Genomic DNA, 17,983 nt, shown 5'->3' on the forward strand with positions numbered 1-17,983 from the left:
TTGTATTTCTTATAGAAACACCTGGTTTCATCTCTACAATTTAGACTGTGGGTTTGGGGTTGTGGGTTATTTTGTTTTTTCCATTATAAACCTCTGATTTCTAAGGGTGATAACATGGTCATAAACTCTGGCTGTGAGATTAAAGATGGCACACCACATCTCAGATCAGGAGATTTTTGATTTTGTAAACAAGTTTTAAGGCGGGACAATGGCCAGTCTCTTATTAGTTATACAAACAGGAACATGAAAGTTATTTGTTTCAGAAACTCATCTGCAATGTAGCTTAGAAATTTTGTTTAATTTCAGACACAAAGATTGTAGTCCACTGTATGAACTAGTAATGTTGGGTGTTTGAGGAAGACATTTTTTAAGTTTAGTTAAACAGTTATTCCATAGCCATGTGGATTTTTCTATTGTTTGCATGTGACACATAATAGGTGTATGTTCCCTTCTTAATGTGTGTATGTAATAAAAACCAAACAGAACATGGCAAACCAGTGCTGATATCTTAAAATTCTTAAAACGGTGTTTTCCAGATCTGCCAACCCAAGAACGCTTGGGAAAATACATAAACATATATCTCTGCAGTCACCAAAGGATTAATATAGTAGTTGTGGAAATATGGGCTTCTTATTTCAGTGATTTCTAGAGCTTCCCTGATGCCAACCTACTTCTAAGGAACTGTCTGATGAATTGGAGATAGGCCCAAACACAACCCTTGAATACAAAGGAAAGCCCTGAAATTTATGGTAGTTTGGATCAGGAAACTTTACAGCTGTGACCCTTCTCTGTTTTTCATAGAGGAAAGGCTGGAAGAGAGGGGGTGGAGAATGATTCCTTCCTCACTCTAGAGAAGATTGAGAAAAACAGAATATTGCAATGAATTAGAGTAAATTAGAATTATGTCATTTATTCTCATATCACATATAATCTCCCCAACATGCTTGCAAAAGTTCTCCAGGGAGATGAATGATACAATTAAAGGGATATATTCTCAGGGTGGAGGTGTCGAGGAAGAATCGTAACTCTTGTCTTCTCTCTTCAGGAGCTCTGCTCTCAGAGATCACTGAAACAACAAAGGCATGGCAAGCCACAGTTTTTTCTGCCATTTAAAATTTTCCAGAAACTCTTTCCTCCAAGACTGATGACTTTTAAAACCTTGTGACCCAGCTTGGGCAAGCTTTGCTCAGGCAAAACTACTACTGTGGCAAGGATTGAGTGAGGATTTCAGGATTAGGCTCTTAAAAAAATTAAAAACAATAAAGTAGTATTCTCTATTGGAGGAAGGGATTCAATAAGAGCAGATCAGCTAGTCAAAATATGTATGCATTTATATTGAGAGGTGAATATAATCCTGAGCCCTAAGTTTTCTGCATGGTTGCATAGAATTTTAGCTGGATGTCTTCTATTAAGTCAATGGGAAATTGTGCAAATAAAATTCCATGCAAGTTTTGGAAATGTAAGATTAGTATGCAGCATCTTTTCTGACTTGCTAGACCATAAAGGCTCTTTTGGAGCTCATAAACCCTATTATTCTAAGGATCTGAAAACTCAGGAGAATTTGCATGACCAGCTCCTCAGCTGGTCTAAATTGGCATTCCTCCATTGACTAATATAGAGCTACATAGTTTACATCAGCTGAGGTTCTAGTCCATGGACTCTAGAGAAGCCATTATGGTCTATTGTGTTATTCATCTGCATTTTAATAGTCCTTGAATACTGGTATATTTACATTATACTTATTTTATTTATTTTTATTATTCACTTATCTAACACTTTCCCCACATTTCAATGTGCTTTATACAAAGAGTTGTACAGAGTTGTGTGTGAGAATGAAAATGGGACTGGTGGTCTAGTGGTCTCAGCACAGGTATATGTGGCAGAAACTCCTGAGTTCTGATCCTAGCTCTGATACTGACTCCTTCTGTGCCCTTGCCTTTAACTGCTAAAAAATAATTTCCCAAAGAGTAAACTGGGGATAATGGTATTTACCTACTTCACAGGGGTTTTGTGATGCTTATATGACTGGACAGAGCTTTGAAGATGAAATTTTGTAAATAAATATGTTTACCATTGAACAGCAGAAAACATAGTACTGTATGTTACACCTGACATACATGCAAACTAAAATAAAACATTAGCAATTAAAAATGCATTTGTGACAGCTAAGTTTAAAGTGTGATCTTAAAAGTTAATATTGGAAATTAGGCCAGGAGAGCAAACACCACGTGATAAAGAGTTTCTCATAAGCCAAGATGGTTGAACAAGGGTTTGGAATTTAGAATATGGAACAACCACATGAGAATATAAACATAAAAATAAAAATCTGCAACTGAATGTGAACTGTGGGTAGTATGTACACTTTATCTACTAAAAAGAGATTGTACCCAAATCTCTAGAAGTACTTAAAGGGTCCCTTGATGTCACTGGGGTTGTACCTGCTCAACGAGGGCTGAATTTTACCATAAGACTTAATGGAAACCTAATAGCAAAACCTTATTTCCAAAGAAAAAAAGCATAAATCCTGCAGTGAAGAAATAACAGGAGCAGCATAAAATATATATAAGATGATAGATCAGTTTGGGTTCTGAATTTAGGATTGACTGAAGAACTAGAATGGGTGATGATGTTTGCTCTTAGCTATTAACTTAGAATAAGACAGAATCTTTGTACCCAGACTAGCATGAACCTTTTTTCTTAAATACTGGTGTATAAATCCGTTCTATTCTCCAAAATCAGGCAACAGTGTTAAAGATGCTGTGGTGTAGCTTGTATTACATGCTGAGTTGGAAGTCTTGGGATGTTACTTCACAAATGTTCTATTACAGGAAACAAACTGATGAAATATGTAATCGAGTTCTAGTTCAGGAATAATTTCACCAGTAGTTCCATTACTTTCTTGGCAGAAAACAATAGTTTATTGAACAGAAGTCTCCTTAGGCCCTTTCGTTGACTTGTACACAAAGAAACAAACAGCATTATAGAAGTTTATTAACCTTTTAAGCTTGTGAATATACAAACTTTATAGATGCATGATTATAATGGCCCAAATTCAAAATAAGGGATTGTTACATCTGATTAGATCTTTTACCCCATCATGGCTTACTGGAGGAAAAAATGCTTTATATGCTTTTGTATTCTACTACTTCATAAGGAATTTAGGGAAATCAGTGTCATCTGCTTAGAGTGAGTTTGAATAAGGATATATTTGTGCTGAATCGTTGAATCAGTATGCTAAGGAGCTGGGTCTGCTAACCTCAAGAGACTGAACTTCTATGACAGTACATTTGCAGGCTTCAATATATCAGGCGAAAAGAAAGGGGGAACCATCTAACAGTTTCAGAGTGTCCTTACACTCTTAAGCTGATGCTTGCCAGCAGAACATTGATTGACAGTGGTATGGCTTTGCTGCAAGAAGGTCACTACCCAATCACTATGATAAGTATTGCTGTGATCATAGGAGCCTGCAGTATGAAAAGAAGATAATGGGGATAAAAGTGACAAAATTGTTTTAAGAAGCAGCAGTTTTTTCTTCTAGTATTTTGAAGAACATTTACCAAAGAATAACTTACAACATTAAATGAACCTTCTTACAGAAATTTGGAAAGCATAATTCACTTGACACATTTGTTGTAAATTATAGATCCCTCAAGAACAGAAAAGAAAGAGAGCAAATGTCCTACCCCTGGGTGTGATGGAACTGGCCATGTAACGGGGCTTTACCCCCATCACCGCAGTTTGTCAGGATGCCCACACAAAGATAGGGTCCCTCCAGAAAGTAAGTCCACATTGTTTCATGGAAACTGGGGATAAAACTCCAAAGATTTTTCTAGCATGCTTTTTAAACCTTTTTTTATTTCCATTTTATGGTATGGTATGTCTCAGTTAAGCATCCTGTTCTGTGCTATAGTTTTTTTTCTTTATTCCATCATTTTCATATCTCTAATAACTTTTAAACTAAAAAGAACAACTTTTAAAGCTGTATTCTTTGATTCTGAGAATGTTAGGTTATTTTTAACAGATGCATTTAGTCTGCAGAGAAAGATTTTCCAGAAATACTGCTTTTACTTCTGAGTGCTGATGTCACAGCATGACCTTCCCTGTTGTTTAGTGCAAGAACAATTGTGCTTTCAGGTTTGAAAAACTCACCACCCATTTTATTTCTGTGTTTGTTTATTTGGAGACATAATGAAGAAATGTATATTATAAAAAGGAGAGAGAGAGAATTTGGCCCTTTAGTAGTAGTATCCAGGATTTTGAGCCATATTCTCTTGTCGTTTACGTGGGTGCATCTTCCCTTAAAGTCAATGAATTCTGTGAGGACTGAAGTCAAAGGAAGTTACACTTGTGTAGAAGAGAAGAGAAGAGGATTTGGTCTTGAAAGTTTAAGCTAGATCCTCAGATGGTATAAATTGGTATAGTTCCACTCAAGCTAACTAAGCTGTGCTGATTTATACCAGCTGAGGATCTGGCTAAGGTCTGATTCTCTTTCTTACTTTCACTGCTGTAAAACGGGAGTTACATCATTGAATTCTGTGGGCCTGTCTCTCCATTGTCTTGCAAATTGAGGAGTCATTTATACCTGTGTACATTAAAATGGGTGCAAAACCCATCCAAATCAGAAGGGCAACATTTGACACTCATTTAGGGTGACCAGACAGCAAGTGTGAAAAATCAGGACAGTGGGTGGGGGGTAATAGGAGCCTATAGAAGAAAGAGACCCAAAAATCCAGACTGTCCCTATAAAATCAGGACATCTAGTCACCCTACACCTATTTTGCACAGATATCCAGAAGCCTCCATGCAGAGAAGGATCAGACCAAATGGAATTTCACTGGTATAAAACCAGTGCAAGTGAAAGGAGAATCAGGCCCCTAAGACTTACACCTTAGCAGACCATGAGCCTGATTCACCACTGCAAAATTCCAGTTTTACAGTGGCATAACTCTGTTGATGACAGTGCATTTACTGACATAAAACTGGAATAAGGCAGGTCTGAATTAGGCCCCAAATCTCCAAGAAAGATGTAGTTTCCGAAAGGCCAGAAGTGTAGTAGCACAGAGAGTGAGGAGAGAGAGAGAGAGTGAGAGAGAGAGAGAGAGAGAGAGAGAGTCTAACACAAAGTCTTCTCTTTCATAGCAGGGTTGTTCTTTCTAGAATTAAGATAATGAGGACATACTTTAGGGAAGCTCACGGCATCTTGGTTGATCTGTGAATACAGCAGATTAAACGAATTAATTTTTCCATTTTTGTAATTTGACCTGTAATTTTCTGAAGCACAAATATTTTCTCAGGTGCTCAAAGTTCTCTCTCGTTTTTTGTTAATGATGAAAATAAAGCTCTTTAGAAGATGTTGTAAATCAAAGAAGAATATAGCTTTAAACTGTTTGCATGTTCCGTAGTTACTAAAATGAAAAAGGTGAGCTCATCTTTTTATTTATTTATTGAACTAATTTTCCTGTTATGCTGGCCTTGTAAAGCATGTTTCAAGAACAGCTTTGAATAGCAGGAATTTCAGAGTAAAGCTTTTGCATCTGCACACATTTTAATACACTGCCGGTAGTGGTGGTAATGGTGGTGATGATGATCTTTGAATCAGTCTCTATGGGTTAAATCCTTAAGTGTCTGCTTGGTTATTATTCAATTCTTACTCAGCCAAAGCACTCGCTGATTTCAGCAGAGTTTGTCTGCGTGAGAACTAAACAATGACTACATGAGTACATCCCATGTGAATAAAATGGGAGCTATTTGGAGGGGCTGAATGACCTAGTTCTGTACATTAATGCACTAGCCATCCAGCTTTAGAGACATGGATTCAGATATGTCTCTTGTCATACAAAAGGAAAGGTCCCAGTCTAGTCCCTGTTTAATGTACCTCCATTTTACAAAACCTCTTGATAATTTGGCCCATTATACCAAGAGTGTTGAAATTCAGAAGATAATTGCCTTGAAAGAATTTGGGGGTAAATTTTGCACCCAACTTGCTTAAGCCAATGCTACCTATTCCTTACTCTCATGGTTTATCACTCCACCAGCCCTCAACTTTACAAAGTGCTTACTGCTTAGGAGTTTCTTTTCCATATTTTTTTTCAATTTGCATCCTTATAATTTAAGATCTATAGAGAATTAAAATAAAGAGAAAGGGACCAATTCTGCCCTCATGCTTACAACTTCCATTGACTACAGCCATTTGACTGTGGGCAGAACTGGATCCCAGTAAAATTGAATTGACTTGCATAATTAGGGTCAAATTCTGCTCTCAGTTTTACTGGTGTAAATCTGGAGTACTTCATTTTTTTATTGGTATCACTGAGAGCAGATTTTGGCTCTTATGGTTTATTATTTGTGCATAAAACTGTATTACACAATCACAATCCACACTTTATTTCTGGGCTGTTCCCAATCCACCTGTTACTATTGAGCTGATCAGTGTTCAGCATTTATGTATGGAGAGGATGTTGGGAGTTTCCTGCTTCACCATCACACAAGAGACACATTCATTATTAGATTCTGTAATTTCCATAACTCTCACCGTACCGTGTTACCTGTGTTAATGAGCATAAGGTCACGACACCTCCTTCCCTCATCAGACTTTATTGGTTACGTGTATTTTGAGGAATGCTGGTCGTTAATGAATCCTGGTTGGTTTTTAAATGGTTTCATATATACTGGGACTTGATTTTTTTTCTTGCTTTCATACGCTGCTGTTTTCTCTTACTCTCCTTGTCAAGTTCTTGCCATGCATGAAAATGTTCTTAAGTGTCCTACACCAGGCTGCACAGGTCGGGGCCACGTAAATAGCAACAGGAATTCTCACAGAAGGTAAGGAAGCCATCACTGGACTATAGTCTAGAGAGAACACTGCTTCAGAGCTGCAGCACTTCTGGCAGTCTGTTCTGAGAGTGTGTGTATATGTGTATGTGATTTTGTTCTTTTGTTTTAAAGATGGCAGATGGTGCTTAGTGTGCTTTATTTATTCATTTTGCATCATAAAATCCTTAAACTTATTTTACAATGTGAAGATACTTCTGTGCAGAATTAATTTGATTCATGTAAGATACTTTTTAAGCATCGCTTGTTTGTTTTTATTTATTTTTTTAACTTCACTAGAGTTGTATTAAAAGAAGCATATGACCCTTACATAGAAAGTAATAGAAGAAAGAAAAAGACTGTAAACACCATCAAGACCAGGAAAGAGTTATGGTTCATATAATGGTCATCTTTATGAGTGATGACTCCATACTGCGTGAAAAATTCCACTCTAATCATAAGAACAATTCTGTATGAATAAATAAGAAAGAGCATTTCAAGTACACAATAAAGTTTTCTATCATCCATGGGCTCAACCTGAAGTCCATATTTAGGCAAAAATTAATTAGAATTTTGCCTGAATAAGAAACAATATGGAAAAGTACTTTTGATTTTCAAGATGAGGAAAGCAATAGAATTCATTGAAATTATTCTAGAAACCTGTAGAATTCCATAGAAAATGATACTTTTCTATAGAGTTTTTTAATCATCCCATAGAATCCTATAGAATGGACCTTATTTTCTGTTACATAGTAGGGATTATTTTTTAAAACCTATAGAAAAGTTATCATTTCTATTATATTATATGACTTTTCCATGAGGAAACTGAGGTTTACGTTGTAGCTTCCAATGGCAAAACCCAGGGAAGTAGGCAGAGAGCACAGAAAACTACCCAAGGTTCCCATCACTGAACTCTTTTTAACATTCACTGCAGCAAGATGGCTTAGGAGACCACAAATGGTACTGGTGGTATAGTCCTCCACACTTACAGAGCTCTGGCTTCACCAAGAGTTCTATCTCAGCTCCATGGATTCCCTTGCAGAGGACCAATCTCTTTGGAATGCTCTGTGGCACCTCCTTCTTCTCTGGAACTATGTAGCCATTGGATGCCTCCCACTAATGTCATGCAGCACAAGCAGCAAAAGCTTCGGAAGGGACTCCATGGCAGCTAATGCTGCAACAGCACTAACTTCTGTTTGGATATCTGCTAGGATATCCCCGGTGTCTGAAGAGGAGCATGTCATTGGAGAGCAGCTGCCGCGGGCACTAATCTGAAACTGTGTAGAGCCCCCCAACCTTTCCCCCGTGGAACTGAGACAGAGGGGTTTCCATTGGCACCCAGGGAGGAGTGGAGGGAGCATTCTGCTCACCTCTTTCTGCAGCTTTTGGGGCATTTTGCTCTGCTTTCTTTATTTTTTTTTCCTTCCTTCCTTTTTTTCTTCTGTTGAGAGGGACACATCTGGGCCTGAGTAAGATTTCAAGCTGAGCCCTTTTGAGAGGCACTCTGTCTCTAGTTTAAACCCCCTGTGCCACAGAGTGCACTGATTTGCCTTACACTTTAATTTCTTTTCCTGTGGAGAACACAAGGAGCTGCGGTCACATAAGCATGCAACAGACAATAACGAGAAAAAGATCCCTCCATTGTCAGGTCACAGGATTTTACAGATTCACTAAGAGCACCATCTGCTGGTACCAGGATATTTATTTTCCTCTGTTCTAAATCTTTTCTAGCAGAAGCAGACTTATTACTATCACTTCAAAAATGGTTCAGCATTTGTAAATTAGAGTTCAAGTCCAGACATCTTGGTTCTTTTCATGTTACATTATCTGAGACTAGAACAACCTTTAGTGGTTTAACTTCATGAATAAACAGCAAGAAAATATATTTTTGATATAGGTTTTAGAGACACTCAGTCAAATTCTCCACTGATTTATACCCCTCACAACCTAATTGAAGTTATTGAGGCTGAATGAGGTGTGAAGCAGCACAAAATTTCATCTGTATTGTGTTGACATTGAATAATCTTCATCAACCATTTCAGTGACAAAATGTGTATGAACAAAAGGGCCAAGTTCTGCTAACAAAGCCGCACAGTAAATTTTGGCTTATATTCTCCTCTTCCTACCTGAATGCCTATTAACTGACATCCATGAGAGTTCTGTCTATATACAGTAGGAGGAGAAGAATATTGGATATGAGATCGTCCATGCAACTTTGAAAGCAGAATGTTGCTCAAGGACAGGAAGTCTATTCTAGAGCAAATGTATGACAGAAAAGGTTCTGGAAACTTTTTTCCTCCAGATTCTTCCTCGTGCTGACTAAGGAGGAGAAGGAGTAATTGGATCAGTGCTATAATGTGAAATTGCTCAGGACAAGACAATTAAATTTCCTTTCTGTAATTGCAGCCTCTCTGGATGTCCTATTGCTGCAGCAGAGAAACTGGCTAAAGCTCAAGAGAAGCATCAGAGCTGTGATGTGTCAAAATCAAACCAGGCATCAGATCGGGTTTTAAGGTATTAGAAATCACTATAATACTTAATACTATGAAAAATTCATCACACGTTAAGTTAAACTGAGCATTTATATTTATATACGTTGTATATACATATATATCTCCCTTTAAGAAGAGTTTAGAATTAGGGCTTCTGGATCCAATTTTCTCAGCATTATTTCTCAACAAATTTGCATGGGGGTGGGCTGTTAATTATTTTGGCAAATACATGTAAAGCCTGAAAAGCTCATTTTTGTCTTAGGCATTGTTTGGTGTAAAGCTGACTGCTGGAGTGCAAAGTCTAAGAACAGTGTGAAAAAAAGTTGGTATCTTTTGGGAATAAACTAATATTTACCGGTAAGTCTTGTTTTCTTCAGCAGGCTTTTACTAGTAAATATCAGTTTAAATGAAAACCAGAAGCCCTACTTGCAGTACTAAATTGGCAGCATACCTATTTATGGAAAAAATATCTGATCTAGTTTAGGTTCCAAAAACACTTAAGGGTTAGTTCATTGTCTCTGTTTTGCTCCCTCCCCCACAGAAGGGATTAAAGGAATGGAAATACAATTCCATTGGTTTAAAATTTGATGGAGGGAGGAGATTGAACTAATCTGGCATCATCACCCCCTCTCTCCATGCATTTGGGACTCAGCATTTATCCTATGCAGAATCCAGCTCTACACTATTAAATGCACCTAGTGCTGGGCCAGATGTGGGCGGAGAAAACTGTGGCTTCTGGGGGATCTGAAGTTTAGGGAGCAGTGCACAGGCATTGGACTTCTGCATGAATGTACCAGCCCTATATTGATGCCCCAAGAGCTGCAGAATTTCACCATGGATAATATGATATCTGTGGATTAGGATGGCCACATCCTTCCCTTCTTTCCGTGGGAGAATTTAAAGGACCTTCCACAACTTCCAGCACACAGAATTTCCTACGCCTCCTATAAATTTCTCTCTGTCAGGTTATCATTTTGACCTAAATTTGATAGGGTGACTTATAATGAATGTTTCTTACTGATATCAACATCTTTCTTTGAATATTCTCTCAGTACTTCATCAAATCTTGATGGCATTTTCCAAACCCTTGTGTTCTTGTGGTTGAGAAAACAGAACAATGTCCTACATCAGGAAAGCTAACTGTTATGTAGTGAATTTGGATTTTTGTTTTCCTTTTCCCGAGTGTTTTCAGTGGCTTTATCTGGACCGGACCCAGTTCTGGTTTCACTTTTTTCAGACACTGTCCCTGATACTTTACTCAAAGATGGTGCTTTTATTAATAATAATAATAATAAATATCCATTGAACAAAATCATCAAATCTTCATTAGCAGGATTACACAGACCAAAAATGCAGTGGCTTTCACTGTTCTCTAGAGAGAAGTCACAAGAGTCAGATGCCATGCAGAGGAGGCTACTTTTCAAAAGCAGCATCTGGTTCTCTGGCAGGCTCCTTGAATAGTTGTTTTGGCAGTTTTGCTTTTGCCTCTGGGTCTGTCATGTGTTTCAGATCTTGTTAGGCAGGCTGAGTAAGACTGTCATCTCAGACACTACGTCCCTTTTACCTTTAACTCTCGGATCTATTTAAGATGAACATCCTAAGGGTTGTCTTATAAATTCCATGCACAATGATTGATTGGGGACTTTGTGTTCCAAGTATAAATCCTGTGAACTGATCTTACACTTGTCTCCATCCCACCTGCATTCAAAATGTCTTCACTAATAAAAAAAAGTCAAATTCATAGGATTTTTGCTCTGCCAAAAATTTGGGGTTTGTTTTGAATGTGCGCTATGTGAATTGTATTATTTTCCTAAATGAGCCTAAACTATATTGGGCTACACTGACTGAGGATCTGGCCCCTTGTATTTTGTGAAAAGCGAAGAGAAATTTTCCAAAGGAACCCAACATACAAAAGAAAATCAAATGGTATGGTATGAATTATATAATTTCTTGGGTAATTTACACCTCAATCTCTTGTCTAAATTCTATGAAAATGAATTCATCCAGAAATGCAAACTCTAAAAATATATTAGTATTTCTGTCTGTTTATTGTGTTCCACTTCATCAGCCAACAAGGCATGATGGCTCTTCTGCTTGTGACTAAATTAGTGTTCCCCTGAATGCCCCTTCCATTTTCTCATGTTATAATTGTGGGGGAAAGAAAAAGGGCTTGATCCTTTGAGGTACTAAGCACCCAAAGTCTGCAGTTAATCACCCTAAACCTCTGTTAAAATCAGTGCCTTTTAGGACGCTGAGCAGCTCATAGGATTTGCTCTCTAGGGCCCAGTCATTCAACACTTTCTCACATGAGAATTTTAGATGGTACATCCTAAGTCTGTATTAGCTTGCACTCCATCCCTTATGGTGCTGTGGGAGCTGCTTATTGAGTGTGGTGTGAGGAGCAGCCCCAGGAGTCACAGTTCCTGCCAAAGCCTTGCATGCAGGAGGCAGAGAGACTGGATGACAGTTCAGAGGCAAGAGGGATTGTGTGGGTGTCTCTTGCGGATCTCCCACTGAACTGTATATTGAAGAGGCGGACCCCAGCTTCTTTTCTGACAGGGCAAACCACATGCAAATAGAATCATAGACTCTCAGAAGATTAGGGTTGGAAGAGACCTCAGGAGGTCATCTAGTCCAACCCCCTGCTCAAAGCAAGACCACCCCCAACTAAATCATCCCAGCCAGGGCTTTGTCAAGCTGGGCCTTAAAAACCTCTAAGGATGGAGACTCCACCACCTCCCTAGGTAACCCATTCCAGTGCTTCACCACCCTCCTAGTGAAAAAGTTTTTCCTAATATCCAACCAAAACCTCCCCCACTGCAACTTGAGACGATTGCTCCTTGTTCTGTCATCTGCCACCACTGAGAACAGCCGAACTCCCTCCTCTTTGGAACCCCCTTTCAGGTAGTTGAAGGCTGCTATCAAATCCCCCCTCACTCTTCTTTTCTGCAGATTAAATACTATTGACAGAATTCAAAGGAAGCTCCATGAATTGAGTGGAGATCCTAGTGCTGTTTTCGACCGGTCTTTGTCCCGTTCTAATCCACCTTCCCAAAGAGAGTACATTATTATAGGAGAATACCCTTAAGTATTTTTTAAAATAGAACTTTTCACCAATTATATTGTTTTTAGCCACAGAATACATTTAGCACTATTCTAATTGATTTATCCTAGGCTTTGCTCAAGAAAATATATATTGTTTGTCTGCTGGAAACAACCAAACCAAACAAATACAATAATATATTGCTGTCTCTTGAGTGCAATAAATAACTCAGATTTTCTAATCTGAACTATAAATTATGCACAGACACAATAAACTGAACTGCATCTAACAAACTGTACATATCTTTAATTTCTAGGCCCATGTGCTTTGTTAAGCAATTGGAGATCCCTCAGTATGGCTACAGAAACAATGTCCCCACCACCACACCCCGCTCCAACTTGGCCAAGGAACTAGAGAAATACTCTAAGACTTCGTTTGAATATAACAGTTATGACAACCATGCCTATGGCAAGAGAGCCATAGCTCCCAAGGTGCAATCCAGGGATATATCCCCCAAAGGATATGATGGTAGGAGGTGCACACTCTTATACATGAGAGACAAGTTTACAGTTAATAATGTTGTTGTATATGTAAACTTCATAAAAATAAGACATACCTTCATGTTCATACAGTATTAAGAGGAATGCTATTCACAGCATGACATTGTTATGTTTAAGTTATTTTTAAAGACTTTTTCTAAAAAGCATTATTTTATATGGTGCTTGCTGCAGGATTGTTGCACTGATAAGAGAACATCCTTAGTTATTCAGTTCTTGGGATGTATTGAGCCTGCAAAAAAACCTAAAGAGTAGAGCCAGCCTTGTGGCACAGTAGCAGTGTATTAAGCTGCCATCTGGGAGACTTGGCCGCATGGGTTGCATTAGGAATCTTGCTCTTGTACAGTAGTTTAGGAAACTCATAACTGTAATGTGCTTGCTCTCTGGGGATGAGAAGGGAGAAAACACGGACCTCATTGCACTTCAGCCCCTACTGATCATCAATTAATTAAGGGCCCCTGCTCGCCTTATCCACATGAGGATTCCTGTTGAATTCAGTGTGAGAACTCGTGTGAGTAAGATGATTGGGATTTGGCTGAAAGTGGCATTAACCCCTGTCTCTGAGGCTATTTCTCCTGGGCAGGAACAAATGTGATGGTGGTGGCTGGCTGGCAGAGGAGAGGAGTTGGACCAAGGAACAAAACCCACTAGGGCCAAAGAATGAAGGGCTGGAGTTGTCCCATTTGGGGATATTCCAGACCTAACAGAATAACATCACAACATTCCCTTCCTCTTTTTCTTATGCAACATGGAACAATTTATTTTCTAGATAAATTCATCTTACAAGTTAAAGTGCTTGGAATTCCTCACTGACTAGCCTATGAAATCCCAGATTTTGTTAGTAAATTAGGAATAAGTGTGGGTTAGTGGAACAGTCTCTGCTCTTGCCTCAAAACAGACTCTGACTTAGAAAAGTAGATGAGTGGAAAAGGAGGAAATTGTAACAGTTGCTATCCCCATCTTTCCTATGCTTTTTGATAAGTAAGTTTTCCTATGAGATCAGTAAGCAGGTTGTCTCTCACTAGTAGAGAGGGTGGGAAAAGGCAGACATTTCTGAGTAAATGTGCCTTAAACTCTCCAATACTCATCCTCAAAGTAACAACTTAATAGAGATAGATGGCTAAATTCTGATAAGTCAACAGGTTTGCACCAATAATTTTAACTATTATGTACATGCTCTGTTTACTCACTAGAAAGTCTATGAATATGTGTAAGTTTAGTGATCATGTTCTCGGATGTTGGAGTAAGCAGCAAGAATTCATCCTGTTTGAGGCCCCATTTAGCAAAGCATTCAAGCACATGCCTAACTCTTATTGAAGTGAATAGGACCTAAGACCATGCTTAAAGCTAAGCACATACTTAATGCTTTTGCTGAATTAGGCCCTAAACGATGAAGGATGATAGGGAATTACTCTACTATCTACATATACCAGTGGTTCTCAACCTATTGACCATTGTGGGCCACATATGCAGCTCTCTCTGTGTTATGTGGGCAGCATCCACACTATATATATTACTTATATTGTCCTGAGAATGTCACATGGGCCGCAGCTGTGTGCTGATTGGGCCTCAAGCAGCCCATGGGCCGCAGATTGAGAACCATTGGCATATACACTCATCTCCCATTGATGTAAATGAGAGATACCTATACCTGGGGATAAAACCCCTTTGTCCTTGAAATATTATTGAGGCGAGCTTGTTTTGGATGTCCACATCTCCGCCAAAGAATGAGTATGGAGTAATAACAACATTTTAGGAACGTGTGGCTCGGTAAATTTCTTCTCCCCCACCCCAAAGTGGAATAGGATGTTGTCATTCCTAATGGGCTTACATACTTGCTGGGTGAAAAGCTGGTATTGTGTGTGCATGTGGCTGTAAGTATAAAAACATGGGGTGAAATATGGGGTGAATTTTTGGCCCCACTGAAATGAGTGGGTGGTTTGTCATTGACTTCAATGGGGTCAGGATTTCCCCCACGGTTCTATGGCCTTAGTTATTACAGGCATGAAAGGGAAGAAGCGATAACTTGCCAGTCTCAGGAAAAGATCTCTTCCTTAAGAATTTTTTTTCCTTAAGGAACTTTGCAGTCTCTAGAGCAGAGCTGGGCAATTTATTTTTCAGTGAGTAGTAAATTCACCTAAAAATGCGTTTTTCAGGTCACAACAACTATGCACAAATTTGGGTTGAAAATGGTAAATAGTTTCTGCTGAAAAAAATTAGGAAAAAAGAACATCAAAAATGTCAAAGCTGTTCATTTTGGCCATTTTGAAGTGAAATGTTTTGTCTTTGTTTTGAAAACATTTTGTTTTGATCATTTTCAAACATTGTGTTTTGACTTTTCATTTCAAAATGGCATTTTGGAATAAATATTCAGCAGTGGGCTTTTCAGTCCAGCAGAGCAAGGTATGACACAATCCAATGGCTGGAAGTTGAAGCATGACAAATTCAGACTGGAAATAAGGCGTACGTTTTCAACAGTGAGGGTAATTAACAACTGGAACAATTTGCCAAGAATTCTCCATCACTGGCAATTTTTAAATCACGACTGGATGTTTTTCTAAAAGATATGCTCTAGGAATTGTTTTGGAAAAGTTCTATGGCCTGTGTTATACCAGAGGTCAGATTAGATTATCACAATGGTTCCTTCTGGCCTTTGAATCTATAAATGTTAGAAATTTAGCCTTAAAAAAAAAAACAAAAGGGGGGAGGGGGTGAAAAACCCCAAACCCAAAATGAAACATTAAAATGAAAGATGAGAGCGAACTATTCTGCTGTCTATATACACACTCATCTCCCATTAATCTAAATAGAAGTTACCTGTATGTTTGAAGGGGGAATACACCCTTTTCCCCCCATTCAAATAGCATTGAGGCTAGTTTGGGAGGTCTATAGTATGAACCAACTGTGTATATTAGGGAAGAAATTTTTGTTTTGAAGAGGTATTATACATAAACTTAGTGGAGACTGGTAATTAATCTGTCAAACACTCTAAGAGGAAAACAGAAATACATATAGTATTAAGGGTCTGAAAAATGAATCACTTGATGTTTGAATCTTTTGAGGCAGCACCATGCATTGTGTCACAGACCATCAGGAAAATGTCATGGGGCAGATACATTCAACAAATAAATGGTTGTGAGTTGTATGGACTGTGTTCTTTTGTGTGTGTGTAAGCTTTAATAAGAATTACACAGAGGGAGGAGTCTGTATGTTGTAGGATATGATGCCCTGATGATGCTACAGAGGGATCATCTTATAAGGAAGAGGGTTTGTTTGGCTTTATTTTCCCCTTAGGGACAACGTCATAATGGGCTACATTATGGGCTTATTTTATATGGCAGTAATGATGAGAACAGCTGGACCTAGTATCCAGAGGAGTTCACAGGGCTCTGCAGTTGGGAGCTGCTCGAGCTCAGGGATAGTGGAAAGCTTGTGCAAATTTGTTCCTCTCCCCACAAGTTGTCTAGCAGTCCTCCCTGAATTCTCGCCATCTCACTCCCTGGTACTGGGGGGCACAGTCCCTGAAGAGCTCCTATCGGGTTCAGAAAAAGTTTTGGAGCTGTGGTTAACTTAAACAATAAAACTGGTACCAAGGCTGCTGGTGCTGGGGATAGAGGATGCTGGAACTAGGTCTCTTCTCTCATCAACCCCTTTGTTTGGAAAAGACTGCATACCTTAATTTTGATGGGGCGGCTGCCACTCCCTAGCTTACTTAGCTATGGAGGAGCCTTTGGGATATTAGAGAAGCACTTACCCCACTGTCATCATCCCTTATGTAGTTCATCAGGGGAAAGTCAGAATCTTGGAAAAGCCTCTCTTGGAAATGGAGCTGGTTGGAGCGGCTGCCTGAGAGCTATGTGGCTGTCATTGATGGAAGAGATTGCTTTCTGCTTTCTGCCACTCGGCCACAAAGCATAGTTGGATTACAGAGGTCCCAGCCACCCTACACCACAGCAATGCACTAAATCACAGTTTGGCCCAAAAGCAGAACTGCAAAATGTGTTTTATTTTGTATTCAGACAATGTCACTACCGTTCCCCTTCTCTGCAGATGGATTTCACTCTATCTTAATTCACTATAAACAAGAGTCCTGAATTTCTTTTTCAAAACTAATGTGAGGTAGATAATCCAGGCTGCATGAAATGTTTAAAAACTGTACAGTGAAGGTCAAGCTAAAATGACCACAGCCATTCACATATACTTAATACATATATAATGCTTTTCACCTTCAAAGTGTTCCACAAACAATCATTTATTAATCTTCACAACACGCCTAAGATTAAATATTGTGATTGCCTTTCTATTAATGGGGAAAATGAAGCAGAAAGATCTTGTGATTTTATCAAGGCCACAAGGGGAGTCTGTGTCAGAGCCTGGAAGAGTTTCTTGTGGCTGATCCTATGTTGAAAACTCTTTATTATTCCTCCCTGCTTTCCTCACTCATTTCTCTCTCAGTCTCTGTATTGATATAGATATATAAAATGTCTTATATTATCTCATATTTAATTTAATTTTAATCAACTCTCAAATGTCTAATATGGCTGTATTTTTGTTTTGCAAGTGATAGAAAAGGCATGTTATTCATTCGTTTGAAATATAGTCCTAATATTGCAAATTACGTGTGCAAAGTGGTTGCTGTTAAAAAGTCAACACTTACTATGTCAACCGTGGTAACTGAGATACTGTACTTATTTCCTATTGTAAGTTTAGAGAATTAGTTGAGTATCTTGGCTATCAAAATGTAGCAACCATGGATAAATGCTCGTTTTTTAGTGACCAATATTGATTAGTATTTTTTAAGAATGAAATTTGGTGTAAAATATGTCATGGGAAATAACTCACGGGATTATTATCTGTGAATGTTCAGAAAACAACAGTGATGCACACCTGTGTATTATATGGGTTTCCTGAGAAAACTCCTGCATCTGCTAAGAATTAAGCATTTTATTTCACTTACAGTAAACAATGACTTCATTAACTTTTCCAAAAATGTACAAATGAAAGGGATGAAGTACAGAGTATAAGATAAATTCTGCATCAAACTCTCCTTTTCCAGGCAGAATGTAGTCCATAAAGAGGCT

General features: G+C 38.5%; 1 protein-coding gene across 2 annotated transcripts in view; it reads left to right on the forward strand.

The window, feature by feature from the left end:
- Nucleotides 1-17,983, forward strand: part of MYT1L (myelin transcription factor 1 like) — a 367,912-nt gene that overhangs the window by 269,403 nt on the left and 80,526 nt on the right. For both annotated transcript variants that reach the window (XM_045010646.1, XM_045010645.1), the window contains 4 exons: nt 3,644-3,778; nt 6,732-6,822; nt 9,217-9,324; nt 12,662-12,873. In XM_045010646.1, coding sequence (XP_044866581.1) covers nt 3,644-3,778; nt 6,732-6,822; nt 9,217-9,324; nt 12,662-12,873 — 546 coding nt within the window. The remainder of the gene's footprint in view (nt 1-3,643; nt 3,779-6,731; nt 6,823-9,216; nt 9,325-12,661; nt 12,874-17,983) is intronic.

Source organism: Mauremys mutica, chromosome 3 (genome assembly GCF_020497125.1).
Source record: "Mauremys mutica isolate MM-2020 ecotype Southern chromosome 3, ASM2049712v1, whole genome shotgun sequence".
Classification (NCBI taxonomy): Eukaryota; Metazoa; Chordata; order Testudines; family Geoemydidae; genus Mauremys; species Mauremys mutica.